Source organism: Balearica regulorum, chromosome 2 (assembly GCF_011004875.1).
Source record: "Balearica regulorum gibbericeps isolate bBalReg1 chromosome 2, bBalReg1.pri, whole genome shotgun sequence".
Lineage (NCBI taxonomy): Eukaryota > Metazoa > Chordata > Aves > Gruiformes > Gruidae > Balearica > Balearica regulorum.
The window spans coordinates 151,564,512-151,585,850 of NC_046185.1; the positions used below are offsets into that span (position 1 = coordinate 151,564,512).

The 21,339-nt window shown below is 42.5% G+C and overlaps 1 protein-coding gene across 8 annotated transcripts in view; it reads right to left on the reverse strand.

Moving 5' to 3' along the window:
• Positions 1-18,566: 18,566 nt before the first annotated feature.
• The window catches only part of ZNF438 (zinc finger protein 438), a 75,665-nt gene continuing 72,892 nt past the window's right edge, over positions 18,567-21,339 (reverse strand). For all 8 annotated transcript variants that reach the window (XM_075746502.1, XM_075746501.1, XM_075746506.1 and 5 more), the window contains one exon: positions 18,567-20,881. In XM_075746502.1, coding sequence (XP_075602617.1) covers positions 20,269-20,881 — 613 coding nt within the window. In that variant the 3' untranslated portion in view covers positions 18,567-20,268. The remainder of the gene's footprint in view (positions 20,882-21,339) is intronic.

The following is a 21,339-nucleotide window of genomic DNA, read 5'->3' on the forward strand; positions in this document are numbered from 1 at the left end:
GTCTGGGTGACACTGACTTTCTTCAAAGGAAAAGACAGAGAAACAAACTGATTTAATGAAAGCCATGAAAGCTGCCTTTGCAAATCACGACTAGAGAAATGGAGGTATCAGTTTGGCAGAAAGCTAAATTTACTCCCAAGCTCCAAGATAAGTGACTTGTCTTTCTTTGAGAATTGCTTGTGCGCATGTATCGGTGTGTGCACCACTTCAAATGTTCATGAGACGGCATTTGTCACTGTGTGTTCCCTGCCCTGTCTCGCTGGGTAGTGGACACAGTGGAAGGGCTGCCACAGTCCATGTTTCACTTGAGGACAAGACTAAATATCCCAGTACAACACGCAAAACCAGACAGTGCATAAATTACTGATGTGCCCAATCTGCAGAAATCTACAAAGCAGCGTCCTTGAAACATTCTACATATTTTAACATTTTAATTAAATACGTGTTTTATACATTCATGCCATAAGTACTTTATGGTCACTGACTCTGCAATCTTCTGGACTTAAAACCTCTTAGAGGTACAATAGGGAATACCCTGCACATGGGAGAAGAGGACTCAATATCTTTCTGGTTTATTTTTAATTTTATAGACAGAGTAGATCAGGAATTCACAGACCAAATCATTAGGGCTTCAAATGGTTTAAATGCAAGCCACTTTGGCATTAGGAAAATACATAAGTACATACGCAGCATTTTCTGTTTTCAAGGTGCCACAAATGTTAATTAACAAATAAATCTTGCTTTCCTTAGCTAGAAAAGTCCCTCTGTCAGTCTTTGACTTTCCCCCAAAAGCCAACAGCAAAGGCCTTTATCATAACTGCTGGAGTAGCACTGAGCACAGATCATGTCTTGACTAACGGGATGTGATGCAATAAAAAGCTTTAGAGAGAATGAAACCATCTCTTAAAAGCAGTGCATTGAGAGGAGGCTGGTCTCCGTTACAGGAAATTATGCATCACTGTGCCCGTGCTCCCAGCAGGCAGGACCTTGTGAGCAGCTCTCTCTTCACCCCACCACAAACCCACCAGCTGAGAGCACTTTCCCGGCTGCTCACTGAAAAACTGTGTGTCACATGGGCCAAAAGTGATTTCAAGGCTTGGGCGCTCACCCCGCAGAAGGAAGGCTAGCGTGGATCTGTAGGTGGGAGCAGAAAGCTTTGTGTGCTGCTTATTTCATTGCCCCCAATCTGTTTACACAGGGTTATAAAGACATGAAGTGCCATAGGTGGCCCTTCCTTGGGGGATGTACAGCCTGGACGATTCATGGATAGAGCTGCCATGAGGGTAAGTTCTCAACAGAAAAGGAAAGATGCATTTTAACCAAAGAGGTTCAATACGTTTTAGCTTGTTTCGGCAATGTTACAGTTCCAAGGTTCCTGGGTTTCTAAACTATGTTTCATCCAGGAATTTGGAGGTAGCCCACGGGGAGAGCAAAGCAGAGGAATCGTGTCTTGAGAAGCAAAGAAAGCTGCAAGTCTCCTGATGTGGCAATGTATTGAAAGTACTAGAAGGAACAGGGGAGCACACAGAGGTGGGCATCAGGTACAAGCAAGAGAGGTCTGGCAAGGCGGTTGGAAGATGCAGCTATACAGAACTCAAAAGCAAGCTGCAGAGATGCATGACAAGGAATAGAGAAAATTATTTCAGTGGGACCAGTTTTGGTAAGACAGGATTGGCACACTGAAGGTGGGGCAGAGAAGAAAGAAGATGAAGAAACAGGTCACACTAAACTGGATCACAAGGTAACACGCCATAGGAAATTATTCTGGTTGCACTTTTATTTATATCTCCTTTATGATTCTCTGCTAACATGTCATATAGGTAAATCTTAACCTCGCTGGGGCTGAAGGCTTATTTTCCTAATTATCTCTGTTGGCTCTGCATCACTATAATTGAAGGGTTCTGCTCTTTTCACAGCATGAGCTCAACACCAAGTACAAATTGTTAAAGAGGAACTGATGTGCACACACATGCCAGGAGGATGACTTGACAGCTCATGGTGCAGCTCAGCCACTGGCACAAAACCACGACGCAGCAGCACAGCGAGCACACAAGCCATTTCTCTGATTATGTGGTTTCTTAATATAAATATCTCTAGAAGAAGAAAGATTAAAGTGTCTTTGGCATGACATTTCCTGAAATCCCCAGATCTCAAAGCACACTCCAGATGTGGTGGTAGATAGTCACAGTTAGAACTGGACACTGAGAAATTCAACAGTGTCTGTGCATCGATTTGTATCACTGCAAACTTTTCAGGAATGAGAAATGGGAAGAAGAGGGGATCAAAACACTATTGCCCATAGCATCAGCCAACAAATATGCTTCTTGATTTGACAGCTGCTTATCTGAGAAACCATATTAACACCTGTATGCTGCCTCATTGTATTGTGCAAAGCATTTCTAAGATTTAATTTCATGTACTATTCAGATTCATATCACTAACCTGCAATCATGCTGGTCAATAAGTTCTTTGATTTTCATGTTAACTTCCAGTATCCCACTAATTGGCTCTCCAGAGAATTGCAGTTAGCGCTCACTGTAGTGGAGGATTGAAGAACTGCAACTCTTGCAATCTTTTCACATCAAAATCACTTGAAAAAAATAAAATGTTTTAAGGACCTGAGACAAAGCACAAGATTCAAAGAACAAAATATTGACATTATTATAGACAGCATCCCCATTTTCAGCATCCTCATTTTCATTCTGACCGGTATGTTGCAATCAAACATAACATCTTGCATGTGCTGTACAACAAACATTTATTTTAAAGAAAAGTTCTACTGGTCAGGTAGGTACTACATTGAATTAAAACGTACCTCTCTGTTTCCTATACAATTTGAAATGAATAACCTAGGGAAAATAATTGCCTGACTGCTGAGAAATGATACATAAAGCACGGCCATAAATGAGTGTATGTTCTGTGTACGTATTTAAATGTTCCCTCGTTGCCCCTGATTACAGCTTGCCACATCAACAAAACATCTGGTCTGGTATTTTTCTTACATTGAAACCTCTTGGCCAAGCAGGAATTTTTATCTCAAAAGCAGCTGAAACCTTTGTTTACCATCTCATAGGACATGCTGTTAGACTCTCGTGCTGAAGATCTTTTTAATGACGTGCTTGATGGGACCAAACAGTGTACGTTCACCAGCTTTCACCTTCACTATTAATAACAGCACAGTTCCTATCTGAAATGTCTTCTATAATTGTGTAATTACACACCTCATTTATCCAATTGTTAAGCCAAGAGTCTGATTAAATATTAACAACTGCTTGGTTCTCCTAGTGCCATGAGTTGGAAAGCAACCCTGTAATCTCAGGTAACACATGATGGTAATTATCCTTCACAGTCACACTTAGCTGGAAATCCAGCACAATCAGAGCAGATAAGGTTGCCCAGCGGAAAACACATTACCTCTCTGTTCCTCCTTACCTTAATGCTGCCCGAGCCATGTACTTTCCACTATAGAAAAGCACAGACACTATGGAAAGTATGGACTTTCCACTGTAGAAAAGGAAACAGGTACCGAGCACTGCAGAGGAGGGCACTGGCTGGTTTTGCTCCTCTAGTCCCATGCTGCATGATGAGAAATTGCAGCCTGGCTTCCAAAATTATAACGTCAGTTTTTACTTCAAGTCAAAGAAGGGCCAGTTTGGTTTTGCCCAAACATCCCTTCCCATAGAAAGTGAGTGGGAGAGCGGGGCAGCTCGGTTTGCAGCCGGCAACACGAGAGCTGGGAACGATGCTCTTGTCATCTGGCCTCACATCAGAGGCCTCAGCTGAAATACATAAACCAGGACCAAACTGCACTTCTGCTGCACTCTGCATGGGAGTATCACCAGACTCCTAAAAATAAAATGTTGCAGAAGAGAGCATCAAAATGCTATAAACAACCCAAAGCGATGGCAAACAGATGTTGTGTTCAGCGGCAGCCCAGGCCCTCCAAGAAGCGCTGTGCAGCGCTGCCCACAGCCCTCACCGAAGACCTCGGGACCCCAGGGACCCTGAGCTGTGTGGGGAGACGACCAGGCACCCTCTGGCTCCACGAGCGGGACCACATCTGGGGGGATGTATGAATCAGAGACCCTGAGCCACAGGCATGGGGATACGTATGGGGGTGTGCATTGCGGAAACCCATCCGGCGGATCCCCCTTTCCCAGCTGCTGCAGCGGCATTAATAGAGGACCGCCTGGAGCAACGGGGCTTTCCCCCCGTTAACATCTTATTACGATGAAAGGAGCCGTTTATACTTCCCAGAGTTATTGCTTCCAGGCTGTCTGTAAACTCAGGTGAAACCTTGCATCTGGTTCAGGTTTTCAGCCTTTCCGTTGCCGTGGAGAGGAGGGGGACTATAATTCGTGTTGGGCTGGAGGCGGCCTGGGGCAGCGGCTTGCCACCCGCCGAGCTGGGGCCACCAAGCCACTGCCTGATGTCTGCTGTGCGCAGCTCCTCATCTCCCCTCTCCCGCAGAGCAGCACGGCATGGCACAGCCGGTGCTGGCACGCTGAAGTGTCCGGCACAGCCGTGCATGGGGCTGCGGGGGGGGCAGGTCAGGGTTTGCTCTGAGACCTCTCAGAGCATCAGAGTGGGCTGCTCCAGAGCAGGGGACACAGAGGGGCTTTGCAGCTGGTGGCAGGAGAAAGCCCACGAGAGAGCTCGCTCATCCATAATACGCTGTGGTTCAGCTCAGACTCTCAGCACAGCGCTGGCAGGTGATGAATTTGAAATAAGATTTGCAAGATCAGAGTCAGAAATCAATAAACTCCATCAGCTAGGATCTAGCAGCTGTCTGAAACAACAGGTTACAGCAGATGATGAATACTTTAAGGTGGGGGAAATTAATAAAAATAAGACCAAAATACAATCAGAAAGCATGCTTTACGGCTGCTAGCCCTATAGCAGAGCAAAACCCAAGAGAAATAACTACGTTCAGCTATATCCCTTAAAACACAACTAGAGCAACCTCTTCAAGGATGGATAGATAATACCTTCATCTGGTGGGCAGGTTATGCTGCATGGTACCAAATAGCTCCTCATTCAAGTTTTAGCTACCTGGTTTTGTGGGTCATAAAACTGAATTATCAATTGCTGTACTCTTTCTGAAATCCACTTAAAAAACCCCACATCCAATAATCTTTCCATGATACTTACACCAGTTGTGTAAATAAAGGCTTCGGTGAAATAGCATCATTACTCATGACTCTCAGCCCCAGCAGGGATTTTTTGGAAGCTGAGTAAATGCTTGAGCTCACCTCACCAGCATGCAGCTTGCAGGTGGGACATGCAATAGGACATGCTCCGGCCTGGGAAGCACGGGGGAACCCCCACGCAGTCTCTAGCGTATCAGCACGTGGCAGAGGGCTCCCTCTCCACCATTTTCCTTTCCAGCCAAAGCCACAAGAAATGGGACTTAAGCCAAAAGATGTTAAATACGGACAAGAAAGGCAGCAGAACACCATCAGCGTTTCTGGGAGGCAGGGATGGCCACTGAGGGGAAATCGGAGTAATCTCCATCCTCCAGGACCAGAGTGGGAGTTTCCCAACTCCTCCAGCATGGGCTGGGACGCAGCACTGGGACCTGCCGCTGCCAAACCAGGCTGGGTGGGGAAGCCACGGACTTCACTCTCACTGGAAGCATTGCCTCCAAGCCTGCGAGGGGGAGACCCAGCAGGCTGTGAGAAGAATTAATATGTCATGACTTTGTAACACCAGCCAGGTACCTGCGTGGCTGCATTTCCCCCCCCATGTTGCACAGGCCATGCACGGAGGGAAACCCTGCAGTCACCTGTGGACAGCAAATGTGGAGCTGCAAACTCATGTGCTTACTTCCCACCAGAGTCCCAGAGTGAGTCGGGGTGGATGGGCAAATGAAGTCTTTGTGGTCAATGGAGGAAAAGCATATGAGATACTGGCAAGGACACCTGTTTCCAGCTGTGCTCGATAGCTTTAATGGGCTCCTAATGACCAGAAAGATAATCTCAGGAAAGGAGGCACTGACGTGGCCACTGTTCCTGGAGAGATTTCTGGCTCATTACAATCTCTGTGTGTTACACTAAATAAACCACTTAAAATTATGTTGTTGCTATTTAAAGAGATTATAATAATTTATCACCACAAAACATCTAATAGGCCTCTGATGAAAAGTCAAAGACAATATACATAAAACTAGATTTTTGCAGCACATCACTTGCTATCTTCTGTATTGTTGCAAGAAGTTTCACTGAAAAATAAAACCACCTGGAGGAATAAATTTGTTCGGTTAAGGCTGACCTGAATACAAGGCTTTTTTTTTCCTTCCAGCCTTGCACAGATATTTTCCAAATAATTGTTTTCCAAAGCAGTATATCGATCTTCACCAATTACTGATACTGATGTTACTTGCCAAGAGCCTGCCCATCCTCCCGGTGATGCAGAGGATCTGAGAATGCTGCTCTGCAGCAAAATTGCCCATTTCCCCAGAAAGACGTGGCTAGCCATTCAGAAAGCCAAAGCACGGCTGAGGAGCCTTTCGGAGGAAGCACAGAAACACCACCCTGAGCGATAACTCGCGCTCCTGCTGCTGCCTTCACATCTGCACCACCAGTCCTAGCAAGGAGGCGATTCCAGCAAACGGAGACGTATGATCTCAGGGAGCCACCTGCAAAAGCCCACACAAAAGTGGTCCACAGAAACCTTCCGGCCTCGTAAACCTCTCATGGGCCCCCGAAGGCCATAAATTCTGCAGAGCCTCACAACTGTTTCAAAACACTTAATGTTTTCCTTCTGCTCTGCGGTTTCCCTGCCCACGGTGGGGATCTCTGCACCCACCTGATACTGCGCCCGGCTGAGTATTGCTCCATATGCCAAAAACCACTATGGAATTGAGCTAAATTGTCTTAGCTGATGTTCGTCTAGGTAAGATATTGATGCCACTCCCTTATGGTTTTACTTATTATAAAATAAAAAGGGGGGGGGGAGAGAAACTGAGGTAAGTATTTGAGTCAGATTTTTACTTTCTGATGGCAAGTTTTAAGAAATCAGTGAAACAAGTTAATGACATCAGCTGAACTGAAGAACTCGAGTGTAGGACAGGCATGACATTTCTCTCCATAAACATAAAAATGCTATTTAAAAACCAGCACCCCAAACAAGGAGAAAAAGCTTGTGAGGAAAACACCTTATCCTGTCATCTCCGAGAGGGTAGCAGGAGTAAGCACTGAATGAGTTACTGAAAACAAAACGGACCGGCAAAGCAAAGTTAATTCTTAGAGGTAAGAAGGTGTAGCGATGTGGAAACTACCAAATTACAAGCCCAAATGACAGACTCTGTAAAGGAAATTAAATGGGAATGCAGAGGTAAAACTGGAAGTGCCCATATCCCACCTGAAAAAGAGTTTGTTGCACAGAAACTGGCAATGGCCAGCCTGTCTCCACTGCAAAACATCTATCAAATGAAGAGCATCAATACGTGAGTTGTCAAAAATACATAATAAAGATGGGGAAAAAACAAACTCAACAATTATAGCCATTTCAGTGTGACCTCAATAGCGAACTATGATTTGGAAGCATTTATGTAGTCAAACGATAATGAAAGGCGTGAAGGTCTGTATATCCTCCCCCAAACTGCCTACCCTCAACCTTATTTCACGCCATTCTCCAGTAAGACAAGTGACCTTTCGCGCAGTGGGGTGCGCTGGGCATAACTACCTGTGCCTCAGTGAAGAGGTGCCATACAGAAACCAGTTATTGAACCAAGTGCTTTTGCCGTGGGCAGAAACTGGCCAAGAGGAAGACGTCTGTGGGCTGTGCTGAGATGGGGGCCGTCAGGTAAAGATGGGTACCACCATTTTTGAAGGCTCAGCATTTCATTTTATTTAAGGTTTTTTATTAACTGGGTAGGAGAATCCTAATGAAATCTGTGGATCTGGCAGTTAGTCGGTATTGTAAGTGTGATGGCAATATTGGAATATTATGTATGAGACTTAAATGACTTTGTAGGTTGGAATATTAGAAATGGATTAAATTTGATTGCACCAACTCCACATGATGCATCTGGAGACACCTAAGTGGAACTGTAGCTTTAGCATGGGGACTTGTTATTTGGTTTTGACAGAGAAAGAAGAGAACTATTAGCTCACGAGGCAATTACAAGCTACCAGAGCAATGAGGCAGTAAGGAAGGAGATCAAACTTTATGACCTGAGAAGTTTATTCCTATTACTCTGAGCCTCACCCACGATCACTCAGGCTTTCCTCTGCCAGGCGCTGAAACAGCCCCGTTTTTCCCCGCTGCCTGCGGCCCCCGCGGGAGCTGCCGTAACCCTCCCGCCCGGCAGCGGCAGAGCTGCGGGGGCTGTTTGCAGGGGAGCCGGTCTCTCCTCGAGCGCCAGGTCAGGGCACTCGCACCTAACGCGGAGACCGAGAGACAACAGAATAAAACCGCATGAACACTTGCGCTGTCTCCGAAGCTCGGCCGAGTCTGTAACCCACCCTCGCAGCACAGCAGTGAAAGCAATGGGCTGCTCTTCCCAACCTGCCACCGTCTCCAAAATCCTCCCCCCCTTAGCCAGCAACACCCCAGGGCTCAGGGGCAGAGGAGATGGCTGCGTGCTCCCGGCTCCTGCTCATTAACCATACCGCTTTGCGTGTTGAAATATCAAAGTGCAGCAAACTGAACTTCACATCGATTATTTTAACACTCAGCCTGCATCAGATTTCACCAGCAAAGCATTTCATATGGGATAAAAAGCATTCTGTTCCCAGCTACGAGTCACGTTTTTCTTATTCAGACACTGAAGGAGCCTGCAAGCGGCTCCGCTGGTGGTAACGCTGTCCCTGGGAAGGCTGCGGCTCCGCAGCGACGGGAAATGCTGAAGTGACAGCAGCAGGCTCAGCGCGCTTGTACCTCTCCCCTTCCCTGGGGAACACATCTCCCCAAAGGAAAAGGGATTCCACGCATGTCCATGGGTGCACTTCACGGTCAGCTTCACCACCTGGTAAAAAACCACCTGGGTTTTTCCTTGTTCATTTCCAATAGTTTTTTAAAGTTTCTTATACACTGAATGACTAAAAGGGATTTTGCTGGAAAGGACTGCTGCACACAGACGGGAGGGGGACACAGCTAGAAGCACAACAAAAAGTACTGTTTGCCACAGCACACCTGAAAACCAAACTGCTATTACATTTTGAAGTCTATTTGTCCAAGTATATTTCAATCTTTCTCTATTTGCAACCCCTGAAAATACTTCCAGACCTGCTTGTCTTAATTACTTTTCCCAGACAGTCCATAAAACACCAGTCAATAACCAATGCTACAGGTAGGAAAACTCTGCGAGGGAGAAAAACCCAAAGCAAACAATGTACTTTTTAAGTCTACGAAAAAGAAAGCAGTCTGTGGCCATCCATGGCCAGTCATTCTTCAATCAGTAATGTCTACTTAGCATTAGGTACTGCTATTCTTTTGCAGAGATTATCTGAGGCTACAGTGAAGAAAACAACAATAATGACAATAAAGAAAATGACAATAAGGGATTTTTCCTGCTTTCCACCCGAGCAGCCCAACCCCCGACGCAGTTGGCATAAGCACCTTAAGCCCGTGACTTGTGTACCTGTGCAGTCTTCGCACGGGGGATGCGACCATGTGCGAAAGAGCAAACAGGAGGGGAGGAAAAGCTCCCCAGTGAATTTAACCCAGGATGAGGAAACAAATACTCATTTTAATCCCTTGCAGTGACTTCAGCAGATATAAAAAAAAATATATACTTCTTCAGTTACCTTTATTTGCCTTTGTTCTTAACAAATATCCAGCTCTGGAAATACTTTCGAATTTCTTCAACTCCTCTCCAGCTTTTATTGCCCTGGTTCGGTACCTTCTGCAAACTGCAGTTTGGTAGGCAAATTCAGACCAATTTATTCTAACATGTATTGTAATTGCATACAAGCAATTAACCTCTTTCTCCATAACTACGTAAGTAAAACTACTCCTTGATTTTCCTCTGTCTCAGCTTAGGCTTCTTGACAGAACTTCACTCTTCAACCCATCATTACTAACACTTGCTGGATAATAACCTACCAGTGAGGACAGTCACTGAAGTCCAGGTAAGGTTCTTGTACTGGGATTTCTTGACCCGTCGTTCAGATCGCTGTCATCAACACAAGGAACAGGATTTTTCTTGTTATGCACACAATTTTCTCATTAATTAGAAGAGATAAGCTACGCTGCTCCATAATTCAAATTAATTCTCCCTTTTTATGCTAAGCTCATGTACACTGGCCCAGTGGCACAGCTGCTGGCTAACGGGCAACCACCACACCAGAAGGGGCCAGGTGTTGTCACAGACGTCGCATCACGGGCATCAGTCCTGCAGAGGCTTGCAACGAAAATACCATTAACTGCCAGAGAAATAAAGCGCCTAAAAATTAAGTCATCGCAGGATCTGCTGTAATCGCATGCCGGGTACCTGCTGCAGCGCGTCCCTCCGTAGGCAGCTCCTCCCAGAGGCCCCTCTGGCAGCACCACGGCCTCTGCCCACGCTGCGACCCGCCGCCGGCTGAACGGCGGAGTAACTGGAGTCCCGAGAGCTACAGCATTCCCGTTATTGGAGAAAGGCAGAGGCCGGGACACAGGACTCGACACGCCCGGCTCTGCGCTGGGCTTTCCTGGGAGCCCGCAAGCCGAGACGCATGGCGACCTTGGCCCCTCCTGAATGAATCTTGCTCCTGAGACACATTACCCTTTTGCGGTCTATGAAAATGTTTGCAATATATAATATTAATATTCCACCGCTTAAAATATGGAGCAGCTCAAAGTTCTCCCACCCAATTACAGTCCTGGCCATTAGTACGGCGAGCTATTAAAACCACGTTAAAGAAGGAAGGTGGCTGCATTTACCATGCTGCTTTATTTCTCAGAAGCTTGGCATTTAGAAATAAACTAATCATTTCAATTCGACAGCGAGCAAAGCAGTATTTGCTGTGTTGTCTGAAAGCCTTGAGAAGGATTTGGATACATTTAAAGGTTTATTAGAATAGTGACAGGGTTTGCCTGTACAGAGTAAGGATGCTGGATGGCTGTGCTGAATTGATACTGATGTGTATTAAATCTATCACTGATACAACGAGGGGCAGGAAACTTGAAAGGTGAATGGCAAGAGACTTAAGGCTTCATTATAATGGCTCTTACTAAAATTTTTTTTTGCTTTTTTAAACTGGAGACTTCTGTCACTGTAAAATGAAGATTCAATCGCTTTGCAGACTTAGCAGTGATTTAAAGTTCTGGTGTCTGTTCTCCACAGCAAAGCTCTACTATGGCGTTACACCAAAGAGAAGACTATTGCGAACAAATACCGCACAGAGAACTGAGCAACAATTCCTAGTGACAAACTTCGTACCTGCACCTCTCCCCTCAGGGAGAACTCCTCAATCCTCCAAAGCTAAAAGATCTATAATTCTCTTCCGGTTCGCAAGTTCTTCCTAGTTATATTGCTGTTTCATCCAAACAGCTGAACAGCAAGTCTGCTCTATCATGAATTTTATCTCAAAGAAGTTATTTACACTCAGACTGCATATATCAGAGATTTCTTGTTGATTTTGTTCTCGAGGCTCCATTACACTGTGTTTACAGTTCACTCTTTCTTTTCCATTTTTTTCAGCCTGGTGTTTTTCAAAACCACTGCCACATTTTAGGTACTCCAAAAAGATTTTGACTAAGAACAACCCCCTAAATTTTAAGTGAGAATGAATCCTAACAACATCATGAGCTACAAAGCCTTAAACCTGAGAACGCTTTCCCATGCCTCACAGCAGCCCTATTTCCTAGAACAAAACCTTATTCAATGCTGAGTAAACAATAACGCACTTCCCCCCTCTTAAATCTAACTCGTGGATTTATCATCTTACTTTCCTTGGACACAACTGCAAAAGGGGAATTATTTTTCACAGCTGACAGTGGGAATGTGGAGCCCAGGAGGCAGAGAGCCCCGGAGACCTGACAGGCTGCTTGAACCGTACCTGAAAAATGCGATTCATCTGAACGCAGCAGAGCCGGGGGGGGGGGGGGGGGGAAGGATGAGACTAATTGGTTCTGACTATAAAAGTCAGATCTCAGTTTTCTCTAGAGACGAGCATTGCAGGAAACACTATTAGTGAACCTAGATCCTTTTTAAAAGGGCTAATTCAAAAGCACAATAATTTAAGAATATGACACTGTTAGGAGATTTACATATAATACCTGATAGTAAAACTATCAAATGTTTGTCATTAAATGACACCGAATGAATAATTTGGGGGAAGAGTGTTAGCAATAGCCAAAGGGAGCGGTCTCCCATACAATAAAGCTTCAGAACAATTTGTTGAGCCCCGATTCAAACGCAGATCCTATTATGCACATAATGAAGACACGAGACAAAATCTCAAAGACTAAACGATGCCCACCATAAAGATATGGAATGATTTATTATCAAGTGCCGGACAAAATGAGTTTGGTGTCAAAATACCCTCTTGTGCTGCACATGATGCTGAATGCTTCTCAACGTGAACTCTCGGCTTGTGTTGAGCGGCGTCCCCAGGACGGCTGGCCGAGGCGCAGCCGGGAGCTCAGCCCACGCTTGAGGCGAGCAGGTAGGGAAACCGCACCGGATTTACCCCGCGTTGCTCTGCCCGCCTGTGGAGCTTTCAGACGGATCCTCTAAGGGCTTCAGGCGTCTCATTTTTTTCAATCTCTCACCTTACATAAGCACTTCATTTATCAGAAAGAAAGGGGAAAAATCCATTCTGCGTTGAAATAGACTGCCACCTGCATCGCTTCCTAATGTAAGCAAATCCCAGTGGAAAGGTTTAGCACCAGACGTTTCTGCTGGACCAATAAATCACTCTCAGAAATATCGTTTAAACCCTACATATGGTGCTAACCAGCAAGAGTAGCATGCTTTTTAAAAGAAATTCCAACAATTCAACAATTAATTCAATTTCCTGGAAGAACTCAGGTGCCCACTGTGTATTTCAGGATTCAGATCAGCCATAGATATATTAGCGATATAATAATGACACTGTTACTGAATTTTAATAAAAGAAAAATTACTGGAATACCTGTACAGTGTGACACTAACACACAAGTGAAAAATGTTCCACAGACTTAATCCTTTTAGAATGTTGTGTGTGATCCTGCGTGCATGCGTGTATAAAGACACTGGAAATGCTGCTCTTGAAAGACATGAGACTCTTAACCTGTGCAGACATCGCGGCTGTCTCCCGGCGTGCTGGTATCCCGTCCATTTATCAGCGCAGCTGTCTCACAAGGTAAAAATAAAATGGTGCTTTGAGTTTAACAGGAGGCAATCGACTTGGGAAGCATGGCTGGGCTCTGCCGTGCTGTCCTCAGGAGAGTCTAAAAAGTGGATTAGGAGAACAGCACATAAAAAAGCATGAAAAAACCACATTCTTCCCTGAAAAACTTCCTCTCCAATTATTCACAAAAGAGAATTAAAAATAAGTGAGCTTTCAAACAATCTGTACCACTTCTTTATAGTTCATTGCAATTGCTTTTAATTAACTCACACAATTTAAATGGCCCGCATTCTAGAGCCAGTTCCCTTTAAAAAACATCTTCTTGCAAACTTTGATTAGCTCCAGAGAAAAGACGGCAGATGACTTTAAATGGCATGAAGGTGGATTTATTGGCAAGAGTGTCAGGTTTGCACTTAGCAAGGAATTGGCAGATAGCAGGAAATGGCTGGACAGGATTCAAACACCAAGGACTCAGAGCTGAAAAAGGATTTATTTGAATAGCAAAGTATAGCAGTGTGTTTACTTCAGTTAAAATTAATAAAAGCTTTTAACTAAAAACATGAAGAAATTAAAACTTCCAGGGGAAAGCAACTGCATTGCTTCAAAGCTATGGTCACAGGGATATTTATTGCTTTCCTCCTTCACTGGGTCATTTATTGCTTCTAGCAATAGGAAGGTGTATCGATCTCCTTGATCAGGTCCACGTTCAAAAGTCAGATTAAACCCGAAGCTGCACAAAATTACTTAGCATACAGGAAATAAAATGCTTTATTTTTGTCCTAAGTCAACTGTAGACAAAAAGTAGTATATTCACTGCATATGAAAGGCACAGAGCCTGAAGTCCCAGAAAAAGCAGAGTAGTCAAAGGCGTGTAAGCTGCTTCGCGCAGGGAGCCAAGAGGCTTGGCCATGCTCTACAACACAGACACCAGGATTCTGTGCAAAAAGCAGTTCTCACAGCTGAAACCGTAACTTACTTTGGTTTGGGGGATTTTTTTTTGTCCCAAGTTTTGTGCTGTCTTTAGAAATATCATAAAACTACTTATGACAGTGCTTAAACTATCAGCTACCATACTGGGGTCTTGTTCATGGTCACGACTCCACCACTGGAGATGGACCAGCGGTAACAGCAACAGGAAAGGTTTCCAAAATGCCAGGCGTCGCTCTGCTCCCCGGCTGGTGCAATGCCCTGCTTTGGGCACAAGGCTGGCCTGGCTGACCTCCAGGGTCCCCCACAACCGATGTTTTTGTGAAACATTCTGCAAAACAGGGTTCACAACTACTCAATCCCAGGTATTTGGCTAGTGGCAAAGATGCCAGACACAATGCTGACTTTGTTGTATTAGACATTTATAAATTATGCTCAGCCACAACAGCTCACAGAAAATGCTGAAAAGATAGAGTGGCTAAGAAAAAGTAAACAGAAAAAGCAAAAGCAAAAAAGCAAAAAAAGGGAAGAGAGAAAAAGAGGGGAAAAAAATCTCAGTCACAGTGCTTCTGAATTGCTGCTTTACACCATCAGATCTGCATGAGACACTTCCATGGAACTTCCCTGATTCTAGTTTATGATTCTAACTTGGTGATGGGACATTGTGGTCTTTTCCAACAGCACATAACGACCTCAAATCACATTTAGCAGCTTCTTTTTCTTATAGCAACCATTCATTTTTTTTCCCTACTACTTACCAGTGTTGTATCTGCAGGAAACTGAGTGAGCCATTTTCCTATTTTGCTAAGTACTGATGCAGCATTTGATTTCACTTTTATGGACTAAAGCTAAAAGCAGCTTTCCTCAGAAAACTGAACGACTGCAAGTCAGGTCTGGTGGCAGCTGGTCTCAGCAGCCAGCACGTAGCTCACCTAACTTCAGGCAGGTAACTGAGACACAGAAAGAAAGAGAACATCACAAAGTCAGCTATGCCATTTGGAAGAGCTTGTGCCCAAGGAAGCTGATGTACCTCAAGTGGGAGCAGCCTCTGGAATGACGTAACCACAGGAAGGGAGAAGCTCAGACTAAGGCTATAGGACACTTCCACGTATACAGACCATCAAAGGCTAGTCATGCTAAAGCCTGGCCTTATATTCAATATATTGTGCCAACCTTCATCATCACTACTTCCTTCACATACTCCTTTTCCTCCACTGAACTATTCTTGAAGTCCCCTAGAAATTGTTTGAGTATCTACAGACCTTGGGCCATGATCTGGACTGGCACAACTGTAGAAATATTTAAGACAATTCAAGTCAAAGAGAAGGTATGGACATTTTTTAATTTTTACTTCCTTTGACCAATCTACATGACTCTGGATAAGAACAACCTGTTTGTACCTACCAGCACAAGACCTATCATCTATAAATTTCATCTACAGCCATGTAATTGTGCAGAGAAATCCACATATGAAGGACAGTTTGCTTACATTATCTCTTTCCAACAGAATTTTCTTTTCACTGGTTTTCATTTGTTATTCTAGATTAAATTGGGAATTACTGCAAAACAACCTCACAATAATGTTTCTGGGTTTGTCAGCAGCAGAAATCACAATTTATCCCATCATTCCTAATGCTTACACGGAAGAGTCAATAAAACGCAAAAAAAATGAACAGGAGAAAGCTTCCTTTGTACTCGACAGCACCAGACCTATCATATTTTAGAACACTACCAGTACTACTACATCAATAAAATTGTCAAACAAAGCACACATAGAGAAGTATGCTATTGTCATTTTTTTAAGATTTCTTGAAGTTTTGTCAATAAGGTATTAGAAATTCACTCAGGTCTGAAACCCAAGTTATTTTTACACTCAAATTTGCAGTTTCTGCTTTGGAACTGCAGAACAGTCAGCCACCTAAAGTCATATACCAGAGTCCAAATCTTGCATGTTGCCCCACACTGCGCATGTATACATACGTAAGGCCACCAAGACTATTTGGACTTCAAGGATGTCTCTGCCTGTGCGGAGAAAAGAAGTAAACACATTTTTTCCTGAAACTTGCTTGCAGGCTCAGGTCTTCTTCAGTATTCCTAACCAAGAAAAATTACAACAATTTAATAAAAAGTGGAGAAAATCCTACAATGTGACAGATCAGCTATAAAAGCACACACTGAAATGAGGACAACCTTTAAGCCATGAGAATTTTCTTCATGAGAGCAGATTTTTTTCTGTGTCGTACTCAGCACGCAGAGATTTTCATTTTCCAGAGCTGTAAGGAATTTGACAAGTAAACCTACTACAGTTAATAGCATTTTAATCTTTATGCATAATAATCACAAACCTACATTGTACAGGTTTGATAATAATAACTGACAGCTGAATTTGAAGTATACATTTCTTTCCAAAATAGATGCGCATGTAGGTGGATGTGTTGTAGAAATATAATATACTACATGGCTGAGCCTAGATAAGCTGGTGATTCTCAAACGTCAGCATCATCTGCACAAAGTTAGGGTTGAAATCTGCTCTCCTAAATACCTGTTCATCCTTCTTATGACACTTTCTCTAAAGAGCTCAGTGAATAGTAGATAAAATAAGTATCTAATGAGGTATGACAGAAACTCTGATGGAGCTAAACAGCAGACATCTAAATTCTAATACATAAATGAAGTAAAAAATTTACTGCCAGCAACTATGTCAAGTTAGCCATAGGAAACTGTAGGTCTGCAGCTGGAGAAGGGCAATACTCTGCAAGCCAGAGAACCGATGGAACTCCTCCAGCTTTGATTATTTATGGTGTGATGATGAAGGAACAACTTTCCATGTGAGGAACAGCTTTAAAGTTCAACAGTGAAGCTGAAACAGAGATTTAATGAAAAATCAGAGGAGAACAAAACTACAGCTACAAAAACAATAACATTCGTTTTAACAATTTAAAAATATAATTTATGTGCAAAACCAGATGTTAACTTGTCCAGCTTCAAGGTAAAGAGCAAACTGTATTCATAATAACCCTTCTGCTGAACAGCAAACATGCACCATTTAACGTTGCTGTAAATAGGGCTCACTTCATACCTCCAAATGTTATCAAAATGAATGCAAATGCAAAACAAACACATTTTAAACAAAGGACACATCTGTATTTAATGCAAAGCTGTTTTCAAAAATCCCAACCTTTCATAACCTACCATAATCGTAATAGCCTGAAACATAAGAATGCTTTCAGGCTCAGAAAAAAAGGCTTCTAATTTTAAACATTTACGAGGACACTGAGAAGTCGCTTAGAACCATACTTTAAAACGTGTTTTCAGGCTTCAAATTGCTGAAAGCTGAGACCCCTTTACCCATTTAGCCTGGACTAGAGAAAGAGAGAGAAGCACAAAAATATGATGAAAAGACTGTACGTGAAAATTTCCATTTAAAAAGAAATGAAACCCACTCCCTCGTCCCAAACCTCCTTCCTCCCATCGTCATTACAACCTCCCCCCCGCTTTTACACAAAATGAAAGGGAGTGACTCTTCTTGCCTGATAGCCACCACCAAACAACTCATCTACATCACTGATGTACCACCACTTTTAACAAATACTTTTTGAAGGACAACTCTGCCATCATTGGGGCTGTTCCTGAACAGGACAGACCCCGGGTCAGAGCTGCAGTCGTTTCAGCTCATTTCAAACTATACCACGGAATGGGTGATACTGCAAGAAACGTGATTTAATGTCCATTCTAAATAATGAACATGATCAAACCTTTTTAATGTTTTTGGTTTTTTCCCCCAACTCTTAAAATGCATGCTTTATGCTGGGAATGAACTGCCCTTTGATATATTATAACTATGTGAAGGAGGGACTGTTCTCACATTTCTGTTTCAGAGAAAACACCAAGCTGTTTGATTTTGAAAGTTTAAGGATTAAGATGGGGGGGAAAAATGCTTCTAAATGCAAACACACTCTAGTAAGTTAAATATAGTCTCAGTTTGATATGAAACACTGACTTTAAAATTAGCTATTCCTCTGCAAATACACCATGCATTCTCCTCCATCTACCCAGTGAAAATAAATATGAATATATTGCAGGCATTAAAAGATGGGTGTGCCATACCCAAAAGTAAGAACAAGTAGTATTTTTAAAGTAGTTCAGCATACAAAAATAATCTATGAAAGCAAAGCAACAACCACAAATACGTATTTATACCAACAGATAGTAGGAAGGAAGTTTTGAAAATCCACAGGGATTCTTCTGCCTTACCAGGCACCTGTACAGTTCTACGAGCATTTTCCTTTTGTCTTTTATTTTTCTTGGCTCCAGTCTTACAGTTCAACTCCAGGGCAAAGCACCATACAACAAGAAATTACATTCAAAACTATTAGCTCATCGAAACTGCCTTTACTTTCTAAAAACAAAACAAATACACAAAATATTGCAGCATCTTCTGGAATTCCACTCAGAAAACCCAACATTTTTAAATCTCTTCTCATGCTCTCATCACCACAGTTTTTGCAAAACAGTGAGAAGCCGCCCAGGACATTTTAGGAATGACTCCTTCATCATTGCAATCCCTCAATTACAGTTTGACCACAAAAAGAAATGGATATAGTGGTAGTGTAGAGACAGTATTGGTGTATTTTTCAGTTTGGCCTCTGACGTGCTCTGCCTTCTGTTGAACAGTGATATAGTGACTTCTTATGCTGCCTCCATTATTGCTCCCAAAATAATTCAGAGGTACATAAGGCTTTAAGTAGCAGCAGTTTAAACACCAATTTCAAACTAGATTAAATGGTTCAATGACCTTTTCATCAAAACTGAGCTCCAGAACTCGGTCTCCTTACAGCCTGAACTGACTTGCCCCCTTGAAGATGTGCTGAAATGGTCACTTACCATGCCAGCTCTGTAGCAGGGGCACAGCATGCACTCACTATTCCTGCATTACAGGCTGCTACAGCTCTGCATCCTGGTAAGGCAACTATTACTGGCTCCTGACACTGGAAGGTTACGGTGCTGCATGCAAATTTGTCTAGTAGAGTAAATCTTGCAACACAAGTGAAAAAAACTCATTACCTGTACCATAGACTTAGAAGTAAAGGAACAATTTCCCTTTAAAGTCACAGACTGGGTCAACTGCAGAGGTACAAAGCTATATACCGAGAGTGTTTAAGGCAGAGTGCTAACGGTGTTGGCAGCAGTAGTGCTGCTGTCACAGGAGGTGCAAGGAATATGCTAAAAGTTCACTGTGGATCATGCCATCTATGGCAGAGTATCAAACTTCCCAGGAGTAACAAACTCAGATTACTATTTTTAAAATAAACTTGTTGTTTGGTTGTTGGGGTTTTTTTTATAAAGCAGTCAAGCTTTGAGGGTTCCATCTTCACGGGTGGCAACTAACTCATCGTCAACCCAAAGACCTACAGGCAAAAAAATACAGGTAGATTTTTGGTTTTAAATAATCCAAAGAACCTTGCTGTTACCAGGACAGAATATAACACCTAAAAGACCTGTCAATAACAAACCTGCAAGCAATGAACAAGGTTGAAGACACTGAAATGAACAAGAATTAAAAGCTTTCAAATTATAGATTATAAAGCTCCTGAATGCAAGCTGCCTGTATGAACATTCTAATCATCCAGAGAACTGCATGGAATTATAGATATATCTACCATAAAATCTGGAAGCACAGTTGAGACTGAAATTACACTTTGTCTGGTTTGTCATTTCATTCAAGATTGAGATTACTTCATATAAACTGATTTATTTTTGTATGTATAGTATAATTTGAGAATCTATTTCCTTAACGTTAACCATTGGCATTGAGTATTAGTTCCTGCTAAGTTTCTTATGCATTAATTTTAAGTACAGTGTTTCATAACCAGCTTGCATGTACCCATGTGGAAAAATACCGGATGAATACATTTTCTATTTAACAAAATAAAGGTTAGCATAACTTAAAAAAACCTCCAACAAACCCACCAAACCTCTGAAGTGATACATCTCTTGAGTTAGTTTAGCAACATACCAAAAAAACATAAACAATTTGGTAATGTAGTTGATGTTTTTCACAGCATTGTAGAATTGAGCTTCAATATTCACCATTATTAGAAAGTTCAATAATTCCTTGTTTTGATAGCAAACTAAAAATTGTCCATAAAGTGGAAGGGTCTTCACAGTTATGATGACTCTGCCAATGATTACAAAGATCCTCCTTTCTTCCAAATAACTGTTTGCATAAAATGCAGTTATAGCCCGCTTTAGACCAAATTTCAATTTTTTTGCTTGGTGTACCAAAACCTACATTTTGCATCTCCTTGGCTGCTTCACCACTTCCTGACTGAGTCAGTTCACTTTTAGATAACATATCGACATTACTTTGATGGTGAAAATATACCTGTCTTTTCAGTTTTGGAAAAGTATAAAACTCCTCGTCATGGGCACTGCATTTTGCTAAATGTCTTCTCTCATTGCGCTGTTTCCAGAAGTGGGTTGCATGTTTGATCAGTTCTCCCTTAGCTCCTTTACTTCCTTGCAAAACCCCTTCCTTTACTCTTCCCTGGATCTCTTCTCCATGACAGCACAGTAAGTGAAACTTCATTTCACCAAAAGACTGTGCAATAAACTGGCATCGACCACATTTGATCTGTAATTTCACTTCTCCTGGGTTATGGAACAGGTCCTCAAAATTGCATTTATTTCCCCTGTTAAAAAAAAGAAATATGAACTATTTCAGTATTAGCCATGTACAGAATAGAGATGGCAACTTCTGTCCTTTTAAGTTCCAAGAAGAGATGACATTCATGAAACATTCTTTTAATTAAAAACAGGCACCATCGCTACAGTATCTAATTTATTTGGAACAGAAAAAAAAAAAGATAAATAATAATAAGGCTGATCAGGAAACAACTAAAACCAAATGTTACTCAACACTGCTGAGTTTAAGAATTGCCTCCAAAATTAGCCTTCCTAGAAATAATAGTTTAACAACACTAGTCTTTCAATAAAAGGTTAATATTGTTTTTTTAAGTTCCTGATTTAGTTAGGTCAATCCAAATACTCCTAGCTTTGTGCTAGAAAAGTGAAAATGAGTACTAGGTGTAGCATACTGCTAAGAGAAACTAACTTGTTTACACTGAGTGATTTAAGATCAATTTAAGGC